The 14,657-nt window shown below is 43.2% G+C and overlaps 1 protein-coding gene across 5 annotated transcripts in view; it reads left to right on the forward strand.

Annotated features, from left to right (window-relative positions):
- The window catches only part of RNF213 (ring finger protein 213), a 520,350-nt gene that overhangs the window by 488,757 nt on the left and 16,936 nt on the right, over positions 1-14,657 (forward strand). For all 5 annotated transcript variants that reach the window (XM_040345008.1, XM_040345007.1, XM_040345006.1 and 2 more), the window contains 5 exons: positions 3,534-3,666; positions 5,622-5,705; positions 6,347-6,527; positions 11,780-11,981; positions 13,097-13,174. In XM_040345008.1, coding sequence (XP_040200942.1) covers positions 3,534-3,666; positions 5,622-5,705; positions 6,347-6,527; positions 11,780-11,981; positions 13,097-13,174 — 678 coding nt within the window. The remainder of the gene's footprint in view (positions 1-3,533; positions 3,667-5,621; positions 5,706-6,346; positions 6,528-11,779; positions 11,982-13,096; positions 13,175-14,657) is intronic.

The following is a 14,657-nucleotide window of genomic DNA, read 5'->3' on the forward strand; positions in this document are numbered from 1 at the left end:
GAATGCAAGATTGGCAGACGATTCGCGGGCGGGACTGATGTGTTAAGTGATCCTGGGGGACCAGTTGTCACTGGTTCGGTCTCCCCCCAGTGCCGCGACTTTCGTGACTTCCATGCTACTTCTGAGGAGAACGGAAGCTGGCTAACTGCTCCGGCATAGCCCATACGACCTTACTGTGCATGGACGGCAGAGCTGATAGTAGAGGACCCAGGGTCCCTTACAGCTTGTCCAGGCCTGCTTTGCAGGGTTACATCCTTTCTTGCATACATGTGGTATTAATGGTCTGGCTGTTAGCCCGCATTCTTGAGGATCGGGGCGTTTAGAATCAGCGGCAGTTACCTTGATTCATACAGGACAGCTGGCCTCCAGGACCAGATATCCTAGGATCTGGAAGGCCCATGTTCCTGGTGTGAAACCAAGAGGTGACATCCTTGGTAGTATGTCATAGGTAAAGTTCTTGCCTTTCTACATTGGAAAGGACGTGGAGCTAGCCTTAAGTTCCATCAAGGATCCGATCTCGGCCTTGTCATTATTTTCAAAGGTCGCTTGTGTCACACTCTTGACCCGGGCCGTTATACAAGGGGTGACGTGTATAAATCCGCCAGTTAGGTCGCCCTTGGGCTCGGAAGATTGGATCTAGTGTTGTCAAGCTTACAGGGTCGGCACCTTGGGCTGATGCACCATAATTTCCTTCATCCTTCTAAGGAGTAAATTGTTGTTCTTGGTTGCGGTTGCAGCCGCAAGAAAGTATTGGCAACTTTCTTTGTATAGAGCCATACTTAATTATTTTCTCAAGTAAGGTGATGTTAAATCCTCACCCAAACCTTATTTACTAGAAGGATCTAGTGTTCATTTGAACCCAAGATATTCTTGCCTTCCCTTTTTTCAAGACTTTTTCAAGTCCGCGGAAGGAAAGGTTATTGCTTTCTCTCAATAGAGATGAGAGAAGTTAAAGATCTATCTGAGGGTTTTCAGATATGGAAACCTAATGTTTGGTTTTGCTGCCAGAAGACCCTAGATGTGGGCTGGCAATGTTCAGATCAGCTATTTAAATGGCTACACGCTCTCTCGTTAGAGTAAGAGAGGTCAAGGCCTATCTGAAGCAGCTGCTCAGATACGGAAAACTGATGTCGTTGTGCTACCAGGTGGCCCCAGGAAGGGGTAGGCAGCGTCTAAATTCAACTATTGTCAAATGTATATTCATCATTCAGGCTCATGGTTAAAGAGAGGGCTTCCCCCTGTTTCTTTGGGGGTGCACCCTACCAGGATAGTAAGCACTTCATACGGGGTGCATTACCAAGCCTTTATGACAGATTTGCTAGGCCACAACTTGGTCATTGTGTTTACGCTCACTAGTCCCTATCAGATGAGCGTAAGATGGCAGGAGGATGCAGCCTTTATTTTTGGCACAATATGCTGCAGGCAGCATTAGAGGTCCTCATGTCGGATGGCGGTCTGCGTTGTTGGTGTCTCCCTCCCCTCAAAAAGCATTGCTTTCGGACATCCCACATAGTAATGGTTAAGACTCTGTGTCCCGTGATGCACGATAAAGAAAAAGGGATTTTTATATACAGCTTACTTGTAAAATCCTTTTCTTGGAGTACATCAGGGGACACAGAGTCCCCGCCCCTCTCGTTTGGGGATATTGGGACACTTATTGCTTTGCTACAAAAACCGAGGAGCTCCCAGTATAGGAGGGGTTATATAGGGAGGGAACTTCCTGTTCTAATTGATTACACCAGTGTCCAGCACCTGATGGTAGAACAAATAACCACATAGTAATGGTTAAGATTCTGTGTCCCGTGATGTACTCCAAGAAAAGGACTTTACAGGTAAGCTGTATATAAAAATCCATTTTTTTCACTTTAAGATCTTTCTTGTAAATGATATTTTTTCAAATACTTGTTACTAGCGTTGGAACCTTAATGGGACTTTGCCTTCGTTTTTTTTTTTATTTCTTCACATGTCATTTTGACAATTATTGTTAGCGCTGCATCTATTCTGTTTATATTTATGTTTTGAGTTTGGTACTAGACTTTCAGGTGCTGGCAGCTTTTATTCATTATAATTTTATTCATTATTATTTCATTTTTCAAGCGCAGCTCTAGCCTTCGGGAGCTCTGTCTCTGCGATCTTCACATGCTGCGCGCCGGCTCCGCTCCCTTTTTAACCCTTTATTATTTTGGATTTAGCTGTGTTTTTTTGCGCTAGTAAAATGTGTGTATTTTAATAATATACTGCATGGTTTCATGCGGTATTTAAGGCATAATTTGGAAAGATACCGCACGTGAGATATTAAGGAGAGTTTTTTTTGTGAATTGTTTTTTTTAGCTTAGTTAATTGTGGTCATAGACTGATTTTACTGTTGTGGGTTTAGTAACACTTTAACTATGGCTGTGAGTTGCTTTCAAACCTAAAGAAACAGTAATGCCCTGTACACACGATCAGTTCGTTCCGATGAAAACGGACCGATGGATTTTTTCATCAGATATCCGATGAAGCTGACTTTCATCAGTCTTGCCTACACACCATTGGTTAAAAATCAGATCGTGTCAAGCACGGTGACGTAAAACACAACGACGTGCAGAGAAAAATTAAGTTCAATGCTTCCGAGCATGCGTCGACTTAATTCTGAGCATGCGTGGATTTTTGACCGATGGATTTCCCCACAGACGATTGTTTTTTTCTATCGTTTTTTTAACTATCATACAATTTTAAAACAGGTTACATTTTTTTACCGATTGGGGAAAAAAAACAATGGGGCCCACACACGATCGGTTCGTCCGATGAAAACGGGACCGTTTTCATCAGACGAACCGATCGTGTGTACAGGGCATTAGACTCTGGGCTCCCATACTGTTACAATGCACTAGAAAGCTATCGTTTTTTTCCCCCTAGGGTTTAATTATGCTTTTAAGCGGAGTTCCACCCAAAAGTGGAACTTCCGCTTAATCCACTCCTCGCCCCCTTACATGCCACATTTGGCATGTAATTTTTTTTGGGGGGGGGGAGTGGGAGCTTCAGGAGGAGTGGAACTTCCTGTCCCACTTCCTCCTTCTGCCGAGGGGCTGCTAAGGCGAATAGTCTAATCGCCTTTCTGCAGCCCCTCCCTGTAGGCAATCGCCTGGGACATGTGACAGGTCCCAGACGATCGCCTGTCCAATTGGATGGTGCCGCTCGCGCATGCGCAGTGACGCTCGCGCATGCGTAGTGGGTGCCCGGCCGTGAAGCCGAAAGCTGTCACGGCCGGGTGCCCACACTTGGAATGAAGACGCCGGCCGGAGAGGGGGGGAGAGGAGCAGAGCCTCGGCCGGCGCGTCGCTGGAATGTGGAGCAGGTGAGTGTATGTTTATTAAAAGCCAGCAGCTACACTTTTTGTAGCTGCTGACTTTTAATAAACAAAAAAATTACTGGAACACCCCTTTAAGCATTGATGTTTGTGTATGCTGTTTTACCACCTGTGAAACATTTTTGCTATGTAGAAATATTTCCAAATAAAGAAAACGATTACATTACTTTCTGTTATTTTGCAGGAAACTGAACTTCAGATGGTGAAGTTTTTGCCAAATATTTTAAAACTTCAGAAGGATTTGGTGAAGAAGTTCCAAAATTACAGGGACCTCAATTATACAACTATTGAAGAATTCATAAAGAACATAAACTCTGGTACCCTTCAAACATTTATCAACATCTTCACTGTTAGATGGTGAACTAAAACAAATCTAAATATCCTAAACCCTCCTGAAAGAACAGTTTAAAAAGTGTACCTTTCATACCTTCTTTACGAAACAAGTATTCCTAAGAACACATCATAGGACATTATCGATAGTTCGATTTAAAGATACAAACTGGCAGCCTGTGCTATGAAAGACTATTTTTCATGATAAAGCAGATCTAAATACAATCACTAAAATCCCATATAAACTTTAACATGTTAATGCATAAGTTGGTTATTTTACCATAAGGATGCTTACCTATTTGTAGGGTGATAACTGTTTCCCAGCTGTGTTCCTCTCACATGCACCCTGAACAACACAAGCAGACATGCTAACACACACTGCACAGGCATAGTACTGCTTGTCACTACCCTGAATCCTAAACCCTAGCTGAACCCTCTTAATTTATTACTGTAATGCAGTCATTTTGTAATGAACAGTAACTAATAATAAGAAAAACTCTGTGCTGAAAACACTAAGGCCCCGTACTCACGACCAAACATGTCTGCTGAAACTGGTCCGCGGGCCAGTTTCAGCAGACATGTTTGGTCGTGTGTGGGCGCGAGCGGGCCGAATTCCAGCAAACATTTGCCCGCCGGGCCTTTTCCCAGCGGACAAATATTCCTGGACTTGTTTTAAAACAGTCCGCTGGAATCCTGCCCGCTCGGACATGTACGGTCGTCAGTACAGACCTACCGTACATGTCCAGGCGCCCGCCGTCCCTCGCATGCGTCGAATGACTTCGACGCATGCGTGGAAGCATTTTAAAGGCAGGCCGCCCACGTCGCCGCGTCATTGTCGCGGCGACACCGCGTCATCGGCGCGGCGACACCGCAGACACGCCCCGCGTATTGTTTACGCGCGGACTTCTGTACGATGGTGTGTACAACCATCGTACAGAAGCCCTCTGGCAGACATGTACGGTGAAAACGGTCCGACGGACCGCTTTCACCGTACATGTTTGTCCGTGAGTACCCGGCCTTAGACCACTTTCACACTGGGGCCGCGACATGTTAACAGTAAAGCACCGCTAGTTTTAGCAGGGCTTTACCGATGTTTTAGTGGCACTTTTCGGCCACTGGCATTTTTAACCCCCGCTAGCGGCCGAAGAAAGGGTTAAAAGCGCTAAAACGCTTTGCAGGCGCTTTGGCAGTGCTGCCCATTGATTTCAATGGCAGGGGCGGTTTAGGATCGGTGTGTACGCCATTCCCGCACCGCCCCAAAGATGCTGCTTGCAGGACTTTTTTCTCTGTCCTGCAAGCGCACCGCCCCAGTGTAAAAGCACTCCGGCTTTCACATTGGGGTGGCGCCTGAAAAACAAGTCAGCGTGAAAGGGGTCTAATAGAGTCAGGTTACCACTCTCACACACAAGCAGCAGCTCAGCTTTCTTCCACTTCCCACTGAATGCTGTTCTAATCAACAGTGCTGCTCAGAGAGTGAAAGTGATGATGATTAGAGCTCTGTCCAGTGGGTTTCTCAGACCCCAGAAAAGCTTGTGTGTGAGAGCTGAGGTCTGACTCCCCTACGTGCTAGCAGCGTGGGGTTTTTTTTAACGTATGCAGCAGCACTTAGCTGATACCAAAAAGTAAAATAGAAGCATATTTATTACTGTGTATACAGCCTGACTGTTCATTACAGTAATAAATTAAGAGGGTAGAATTTTCACATCCAGTACAATACTGTGTATCGTCCCCATGGCACAACTTTCCTACACACTCTTTATTTCCCTATAGGCCATCTCTTTGTTGTGCGGGCCTTGTATGTAAAATTTTCATTCGTTTGTTTTTTAGAAGGATTCAGTTTCAATCAAATATGGGTGGGTTTTGGCATCTCAGAATATAGAAGTTGATATAAATATATGTTTATAATTGTTATTTTGCTACATTGGTCTTATTCATTTTACAGGTGGAGCTGGCTATATTTTTACTGAGCGTATACAAGAATTCATGCTTGCTTGGAATCATCTACGGCTTTCCCTGCAGACCAACGGTGATTAGCAACTCTCACTGCAATTTTTCTGCTTTGGCTACTTTTTTGAAGTGCAGTTTATGTATTCATATATACAGTAATCATGACAATACTGCTTATTACGTAGAAGTAGAGAGTTCCTGGATTGGATGTTAGATCAGTGTATTGCGGCTGAAAATGTTTGCATGATGATGACTGCATCGAAAAGTTTTTTTGTAGTTTGTATTTGTGCTTATTGGGGTTTTGCATTTGTGGGTCAGCCTTGTTAGGATAGTTCACAACCCTATAGCAAAAGGGGAGCTAGGAAATGTTGTGTGGACTGAAGATATAGACAAAAGTACAGCAAATTGCAAGAGTTCGGAAAGCTAGGAGACAGCCAAATATACAGTAACAGTGAGCAGAGCTGACCAGCCAAGTGCTGGAGGATCAACTATACCACAAATTGGTAAACGGTCCACCACCAAGCACCCAGCAAGGGAACCCTTGACAGATAGATTTCCAGCAATAAGAAATACCAAATACCTCTGAAATTACCTTATAAACGGAAAACTATATGACTATGACAAGTGCACCTTAAACCAGTGAGCAGTACAAATAAATTAACTAATCTCATGCCTATAGTATTTTACTTAAGCTATTTTGTCTTTGTGTAAATGTTATAGGTGAAATAAAGCTCCCAGAAGGCATGTGTGATCAGATCCTTACCATGGACAGTGAATTTGAGTTTCTTCTTCCTCGTCGGCAGGGACTAGGCCTGTGTGCTACAGCCCTCACCAGCTACCTCATAGCACTGCACAACAGTTTTATTTACGCACTGGCAAGATACACCAACATTGAACAAATGTATGTTCTTGTTTTTTTTATATTCCTTAAAAATATGTTCTATTAAACTAGAAGCTATTTATTGTTAGAATTCATTAACAGAGTAAGATTGTGATTGTCACTGCTCCCTTCATTATACAGCCACCTGGGAGTCTTATGTCTATGGCCTCCATGTGATTCCTCATTCTGAATAGTACAAGCATATTGGTTAGTGAGATTTTAGAGGCTGGAGTGGTAAAGCATTTTGAATATGCAAAAAAAGTACATATCCCAGCCTATCACAGCCCAGATCCTAGCAGTCTCTCCCCCTCCGTTCTGAAGATGTAAACACAGTCTTTGCTGGCTAGCAAGGCAAATAACATTATACCTATACAAAAGGTTCTTAGTTCAACACCATTCTAGAGGCTATTTTTTTATATGTACGATATATAGTGTATGTGTGTATATATATATATATTTTACATTTCACTTTGAATTGTACCATTTTTAAAACCAAATAAGAAACAGGGACATAATACAGTTTTAGATAAGATCCCTGCTATTGCAACTTAAAGACAGTTCCTCCAGCCAAAGAAAAAACAAACGTGCAAAAGTACAAGTCAGTTGTAAAATTGCTCTAAACAGTAATTTTATATAGCTAATTGAAACCCATCATTGTACTAAAAAGATGCACACAAAATACACTGCTCCAAAAATTAAAGGAACACTTTTTAAGTAGAGTATAGCATCAAGTCAGTTCAACTCCTGGGATATTGATCTGGTCAGTTAAGTAGCAGAGGGGGTTGTTAATCAGTTTCAGCTGCTTTGATGTTAATGAAATTACCAACAGGTTCACTAGATGGGCAACAATGAGACGACCTCCAAAACAGGAATGGTTTTACAGGTGGAGGCCAATGACATTTTTTTCTCTACTTCTCTTTTCTGACTGTTTTTCACAAGTTTTGCATTTGGCTAGGGTCAGTGTCACTACTGGTAGCATGAGGTGATGCCTGGACCCTATAGAGATTGCACAGGCAGTCCAATTCTGATGGATTGAACAGTGCTCCCTGAGATGTTCAAAGCTTGGGATATTTTTTTATACACTAAGGCCCCTTTCACATTGAGGAGTTTTTCAGGCGGTACAGCGCTAAAAATAGCGCTGCTATCGCGCCTGAAAAACTCCTTCACTGCAGACTCAATGTGAAAGCCCGAGGGCTTTCACACTGAGGCGATGCGCTGGCGGGAGACAAAAAAATCTCCTGTCAGCAGCATCTTTGGAGCGGTGAGAGGAGCGGCATGTATACCGCTCCTTCACCGCTCCTTCCCATTGAAAACAATGGGAAACCGCGGCAATACCGCCCGCAATGCGCCTCTATAGAGGCGCATTGCGGGCGGTATTAACTCTTTATCGGCCGCTAGCGGGGGTTAATACCGCACCGCTAGCGGCTGATACCCACGGCAATTCCGGCGGTATAGCGCCGCTATTTTTAGCGGCGTTATACCGCCACCGCAGCTCCCGCCCCAGTCTGAAAGGGGTCTAAGCCTGCATTAAACTTCTCTACAACTTTATCCCTGACCTGTCTGGTGTGTTTCTTGGCCTTCGTGATGCTGTTTGTTCCCTAAGGTTCTCTACCAAACCTCTGAGGGCTTCACAGAACAGCTGTATTTATACTGAGATTAAATTGCGCACATAGCCAATTTAACTTCCTGCACCGAGTGTATTACACTCCGAGGCGGCTTCATAAGATGGGTAGGGTGGAATCCCCAGAGTGCAATAGATGTGTGGTGGAGATAGATGATTTTTTTCACATGGTATGGCTCTGTCCACAGGTGAGGGGGTTCTGGTCGAGTATTATGTCATTCCTGGAGGAGAGACTGGCTCTTCCGCACATATATAATCTGGCTAGATGCATACTAGGTATCTTTGGGGATGAGGAATTATCAGACTCCAAAAATACTCTTTTGAGAACACTTTTCTTCCATGCTAAGAAGGCATTGCCTTTGAAGTGGAAGGATGATAGGCCTCCTTCACTTCACTGTTGGATTGACCTGGTTAATGGAGCCCTCCCAAAATATAAGCTGACTTACATCTCCAGGGGTTGTCTGAAAAAATTTAACAAAGTATGGGCTGGGTGGATCAAATCGGTGTCAAGAGAGATAGTGGTATGAGGTGGCCTGGACAGACCCTAGAGGGACTCTGGACCTCCTCAGTTGGACATACACTAAGGTATCATAGGAATGTTGAACATACAGATTGGCTTCCAAATGTGGAAAACCTCCTTCACAATGCTCCTTTGGTCTTGGGTTCCCCCCTTTTTATTTTGTTTGCCTTTTTTTTATTATTTTTAGTAGTTTGTTTTTCTTTTATTGTTTACATATTCTGTCTTTATATGCATGTACATAGCGTTATTTACCTGCAGATGGGGGAAGTTATCCCTAAGCACAGGTGATTATTCAATCTATGTCTAATATGTGTTTCTGATATTGTACATATTGGTTACTGTTCTGACATCCGAGGGTTAATATCCTCCATGTAACGAATCTGCTTTGTAGAATGTAAACCTGTGTAATTTTATTTTTCTGAATAAAATGTACCCCTTTAAAAAGAAAATGTGCACACAGGTGGACTCTATTTACTAATTAGGTGCCTTCTGAAGGCAATTGGTTCCACTGGATTTTAGAAAGTAATTTTGTTGGAGATATCGGACTTTAAAGGTGCACCATGTACAAATTAACTCAAAAATGTATGTAAAAATATATAAAATATTTATTAACAGACAATATCATAAAAGTAAGGAATACAGTATAATCATAGCCATAGGTGTACACAAACATCCTAATTTTGACAATGAATTGCTGTAATCACGTACATATTTGCATCACGTCCACTTTTTTTAACATGTTTCGCCGAAACGGCTTGTTCAGGAAAGGACGTAAGGACTCATTTATTAAGTATAGAAGAACATTATTCAGCTTTAGGTGTATATGAAAAAAGAAACTGAAAATTAATATACCATAATAATAATGTTTTAACAAATTAACATTATAGATCTCATAAATGCATGACTGTAAATAACACAGAACAAGTAAGCTTCAATACAAAAAATCACCTACCTCTCAGGCTGAGTGTAGGAATTAATTCACAAAGGGAATTGTCCTGGAAAGCACTGCAATCTCACAGCTAGAGCCAGTTCATGTGGTGCCAGATCACCCATAGGGAGGGGGTATAACTCTTGTCACAAAGACTAATCTTCAAAAGTGTAATCTGCAACATACATTGGTCACATATCAAATGAATGAATAGAGCGTAGAAGTCCACAGCAGGTACCAATACGTGAACTTCATGAGTGTAGATTGAATAATGTTCTTCTATACTTAGTCCCTACCCCCAATTGTCTAGAGACTCAGCCAGGGCTGGACTGGGACCAAAATTTGGCCCTGGACTTCATCCAGACTGGCCCACTTTGACAGGTCTCTCCCATGGCGGCCGGACAACTCCCGCACCCCCCCGGCCACCCAAGCCCCCTCTCCCCCTTCACTAGCCACTAGCCATTCTACTTTATTAGATTAGAACGGCTGGTACTGATACTCTTATAGGCAGTACCAGTAGGGAAGCTAGACATTATTTCACCCGGGGCAAAGAATCAGTTCGGTGCCCCCCCTTATGGGACAAGATTAGTCAGAAGTGAGAAACTCCCAGGCCATAGCTGTTGAGTCAGCTGTCTGTCCCCTCCCCCCTGCGCCTCTGGTCCTCCCCCTGCTTCTCTGTTCCCCCCCAGATGAGCGCTGTGAAGAGGGAGAGGAGGTGAGCGCTGCGGGAAGGGAGAGACAGAGGAGCGGAGGGAAGGCGGCGGTCCGCTGTCACTAAAGCCGGCCCACTGAGCCATCGGCCCACCGGGAAACTCCCTGTAGTCCCAATGGCCAGTCCATCCCTGGACTCAGCTCAGTATAAGTTGATAATCACTAGGTCTCTGGGTAAAGTTTTCAGTGAGGAAGCTAGTGAAGTTTGATCCCTGTAAGGCCTCTTTCACACTGGGGCAAGAGGTGCGGTGGCAGTAAAGCGCAGCTATTTTTAGCGGCACTTTATCGTCAGAATTGCGGCGGTTTTCTTTTGTATTAAAGCTTACTCAGACTGACACACCGCACCACCGATCGCCAAACTGCCTGTCTCCACAGCCGCGTGTCGGCTGTTATTCTGAAAGACGTCATATGACATCCAGTCAGGATAACTGAACCACCGCCCAGCCGTCATTTTGCTATAGGCTGGGCAGGAAGTGATTAGTCTCTTTATTGATCAGGAGGGCATAAGAGAGTGACAAAGAATGTCTTACAGTTATGTCAAGGCATAGTTGTTCAAAGTAAGTGGGGGTGCGTACTATCTTACAAAACTCATGCAGGCTTGCTTCCCCATAAAAATAGTAGAAACTTAATTTGCAGACCCTTTAGAAAACCAGGTGGATCAAATATAACAGCCAGGGAAGAACATTAATTTTGGTAAGGCTGGGTTCACACTACGGTTTTCCCGTCCGTCAGCCGCATACGATTTCAGTATTGAAAACGTACGGGCCCGGACGGGAAAACGTAGAGATAGACAATGCATTGCAAATCGTATGCACTCGGATGCATCCGGGTGCGTACGATTTGCTGGCAAAACGTTTTTTAAACGTACGCAAAACCGTGTTCAACCACGGTTTTGCGGTCGTTTTTAAAACAGTATGGCAAACGCATACGTTTTCCTTTAACATTAATGTTAATGGAAAACGCACATATGTGCGGTGCCATACGTTCCCGTCCGTTTCAGCCGCATACGGTTTTTCATATAAATCGTATGCGGCTGACGGACGGGAAAACCGTAGTGTGAACCCAGCCTAATACTGTAGTGGCCCAGCCAGGTAAAGAATTCTTTGTTCTACCTATGTAAAGCTCATTTGATCAATTTTGCAAAAGGACTGAAATTTAATTAAAAAATTCACTGTAGTATTATAGGAATGTTATTTCAAAAGTAGCGAATATGAGAAGTAGACCAATTAAACAGGAAATGTTTAATGATATTCCCTACGCATGCCGTCATCCAATTTAATCGCCATTGCCACTGACTTGAAATCATTTATCTTAAAATTAGACATAGACCCAAAGCAAATAAGTTCATCCAATAAATTGAAAAGGGATGTTAATGGCCATGTTACAAAGATCAGGTTATCCGCAAAGGGTTTTTTATTCTTTTTTTTCTGTCTAGTGTGTGCTAGTAAATCATTATTTCTATTGGAGTTTTCACTTAATTTTACTTTCTTTAGGTACTCCATTAAAGCTTCAGAAGTAATGGATCTACATGTGATCAGTTATGAGCTGGAAAAGGATCTAGTGCCTATAATCTTATCCAACTGCCAATATAGTCTTGAGAGTGGCAAAGAGACTCTACAAGAATTCGACTTTCCAAAGATCCAGCATCAACTGACCACTCGCCTCTTCCAAGGGAAGCCTCTCATCACCATGGTTGTATGTGCTTTATTATTATATTATTATTATAGATGAACTACAGTCTGCCCACATAATTTGTAATAAAAATATCTTTTCCATTCTGAAGCTTTCCTCCAACCACTTTGCATATTATTTTATATAGACAGTGATTCTACTTGCCAAATATGCCTTCAGAAATCTTCCTCCACAAAGTCTGGCTGTAACCATTTCACCTGTAGGCATCTGAAGGTGCTGCCTGTTCTTTTCCTGGATTTACACAGACACAGGAACACACACACACACGCCCCTGCTTACCTGCACGTTTCTCCTCTCTTGATAAATACACATGGATCTCTGCAGTCTCCTCCTATCTTCGTCCTCATCCAGCCTCCTGTGACTCATCTGAACTCTGTATCACTATTGATTCCTGATATCTTCATCACCTACTACTGAGCTTAAACCCTGCATCACTTATTACTGACCCCAGAAATCTGTGTCACTTACTACAGACCTATGAACTTTGCTTACTACTGACCCCCTGAACCCAGTGTCATTTATCCCTGACCTATGAACTTTGAATATTTTACTGCCGAACCCTGAACTCTGCATCTCTGACTATTGACTCCTGAGCTGTGTCATTTACTATTGATTTTTAAACTCTGTGTTACTGACCTTGGAACTCTGTCACTAATGACCTCTGAACTCTTCATCGCTTACTACTGAACTTTGCATCATTTACTAATGACCCCTGAATTCTGCATCACTATTACTTTCTGAGCTCTGCATCATCATTGACACCTGAAATCTGCATAACTATTGATCTCGGAACTCTGTGTAACTTACTACTGACCCCTGTAATCTGTATCACTTACTACTGAACTTTACACTCTGCGTCACTCTCTACTGACCCCTGAACAGGTGCCCCATTATCTAAAGTTGGGCTCTAGCCCCTTCAGTGTACCGTCACAGATAGTGTGCTGTACATCTCTATTCAAAATGGCCTCATTCTATAAGTAAGTCATCTTGCACATAGGCTCACTGCTTTCAGAAAACACTTCTAATGAAGTACACAGAATATAAATTAAAAAAGTTTTTATTTATGATACCTAAAGCATTACTTTCTGTAAGATTAAATAGATGTTTGTACATTCCAGGGATTGCCAACTCTCACCCTTTCCCATGACAGAAACTACAAGAATCTGTTTGCAGATGTAAAGAAAAGACTTCCTCAGGTAATGTATTTCAAATAAGTGTTCTATGCATTAAAGTGGAATCCCCCTCTTTTAAAATCTTATTTATTTTTATTAATCTTTTTTTTTATTTCTTTTTTATCACTTTTATTGCTGTCACAAGGAATGTAAACATCCTTTGTGACAGTAATAGGCAATGACAGGTACTCTTTATGGAGGGATCTGTAAGACCCCAAATCCCTCCTTTGCACCTAAAAGCATTCAAAACATCAAGTTTTGCCATTTTGAATACTGTTGTTTTTTTTTAAATCTGGCACCTTTAAGTCTTTAGTAAACCGGACATGATGTCATGACATCACTTGCGGGTTAATAGATACGAGACCCGATCAAAGCTGATTCCAGCATTGTTTGGGTCTCCGGCCAGCCGGCGGACATACCGACTGGTCGTTTGGGTCTCCCGGTGGGACTGAAGAGCTTGGGCAAGCTGCGGAGGGCGGCGGACCTTCCCTCCCGCTGCTTGTAATAACAGCCGTGGCATCACCCTGGTACAACCCCTTGAAGCCAAAGGCCGTATATTTGCGTTACATTGGCATGAAGGGGTTAAACTGCTAATCTCATCAACAACCATGTAATAGAGATGAACAAAGGCAGGCATAGAATCCAGCCTGTGTGACAACCAAGGCTCCTTCCATAGATACAATGGAGAAATGAGCGTAGTCATCCAGAGACAGGAACTGTATCATGTGCAGGGTTATCAGGTGAAAATAAATGAAAAAAAAACTAGCAAAAGGAAAACGAATGCAGCCACCACATCTAAGGACTAGTAAGCGACAATATAATACATTGATGTTTTTTGGGTTTAGATATGCTTTGAGCTTTCCCCACCCTATCTAACACAAATCAAAAACAAAGTTTTGACTAGAAATATACTTTGAAATGCAGGAAGAGCCCACCGTACATCCACAACTTGAGCATCAATGTGAGTTACCATGCACGCTTTCTTTCACTGGTGAAATGTGGCAGATAGAACACTACTCAAATTCATATTATATTTTCTCAATAAGTGGAACAAACAGTACCACGTCTGCCTGTCTTTTCTTACACCAAAGGAGTGATGACATCCACCCTACTTGGCTGATGTATGACAATGTTCTACTTTGATTTCTCAATCAAAAAGGTTATGATCAAAGTAATAATGTTGCATTTTTGATGGGCGTGACCGGATGTGGAAGGTGTGAGCGTGTGAGCGTGTGAGGAGCGAGATGCCGGTGTGATCTCGGGCTGCCTCGCTCCAACCCCCCTCCAACCCCCCTCCTCCCTGCCGGGGGAATCCTCTATTCGACGCCGTGTAGGATGGCATAGTGAGCGGCATACTTTACCTCACCGCAGCAGCTGTTGAAATCGTGGAGCTGCCTTGCTCCAGCCCCCCTCCTCCTCGCTGAGGGGGAATCCTCTCCTCACCGAAGCTGATATCGTGGAGCCGTTGGCTCCCTCTCCCCTCTCATGTGAACACTTGCTGGGAGAT

Source organism: Rana temporaria, chromosome 3 (genome assembly GCF_905171775.1).
Source record: "Rana temporaria chromosome 3, aRanTem1.1, whole genome shotgun sequence".
Lineage (NCBI taxonomy): Eukaryota > Metazoa > Chordata > Amphibia > Anura > Ranidae > Rana > Rana temporaria.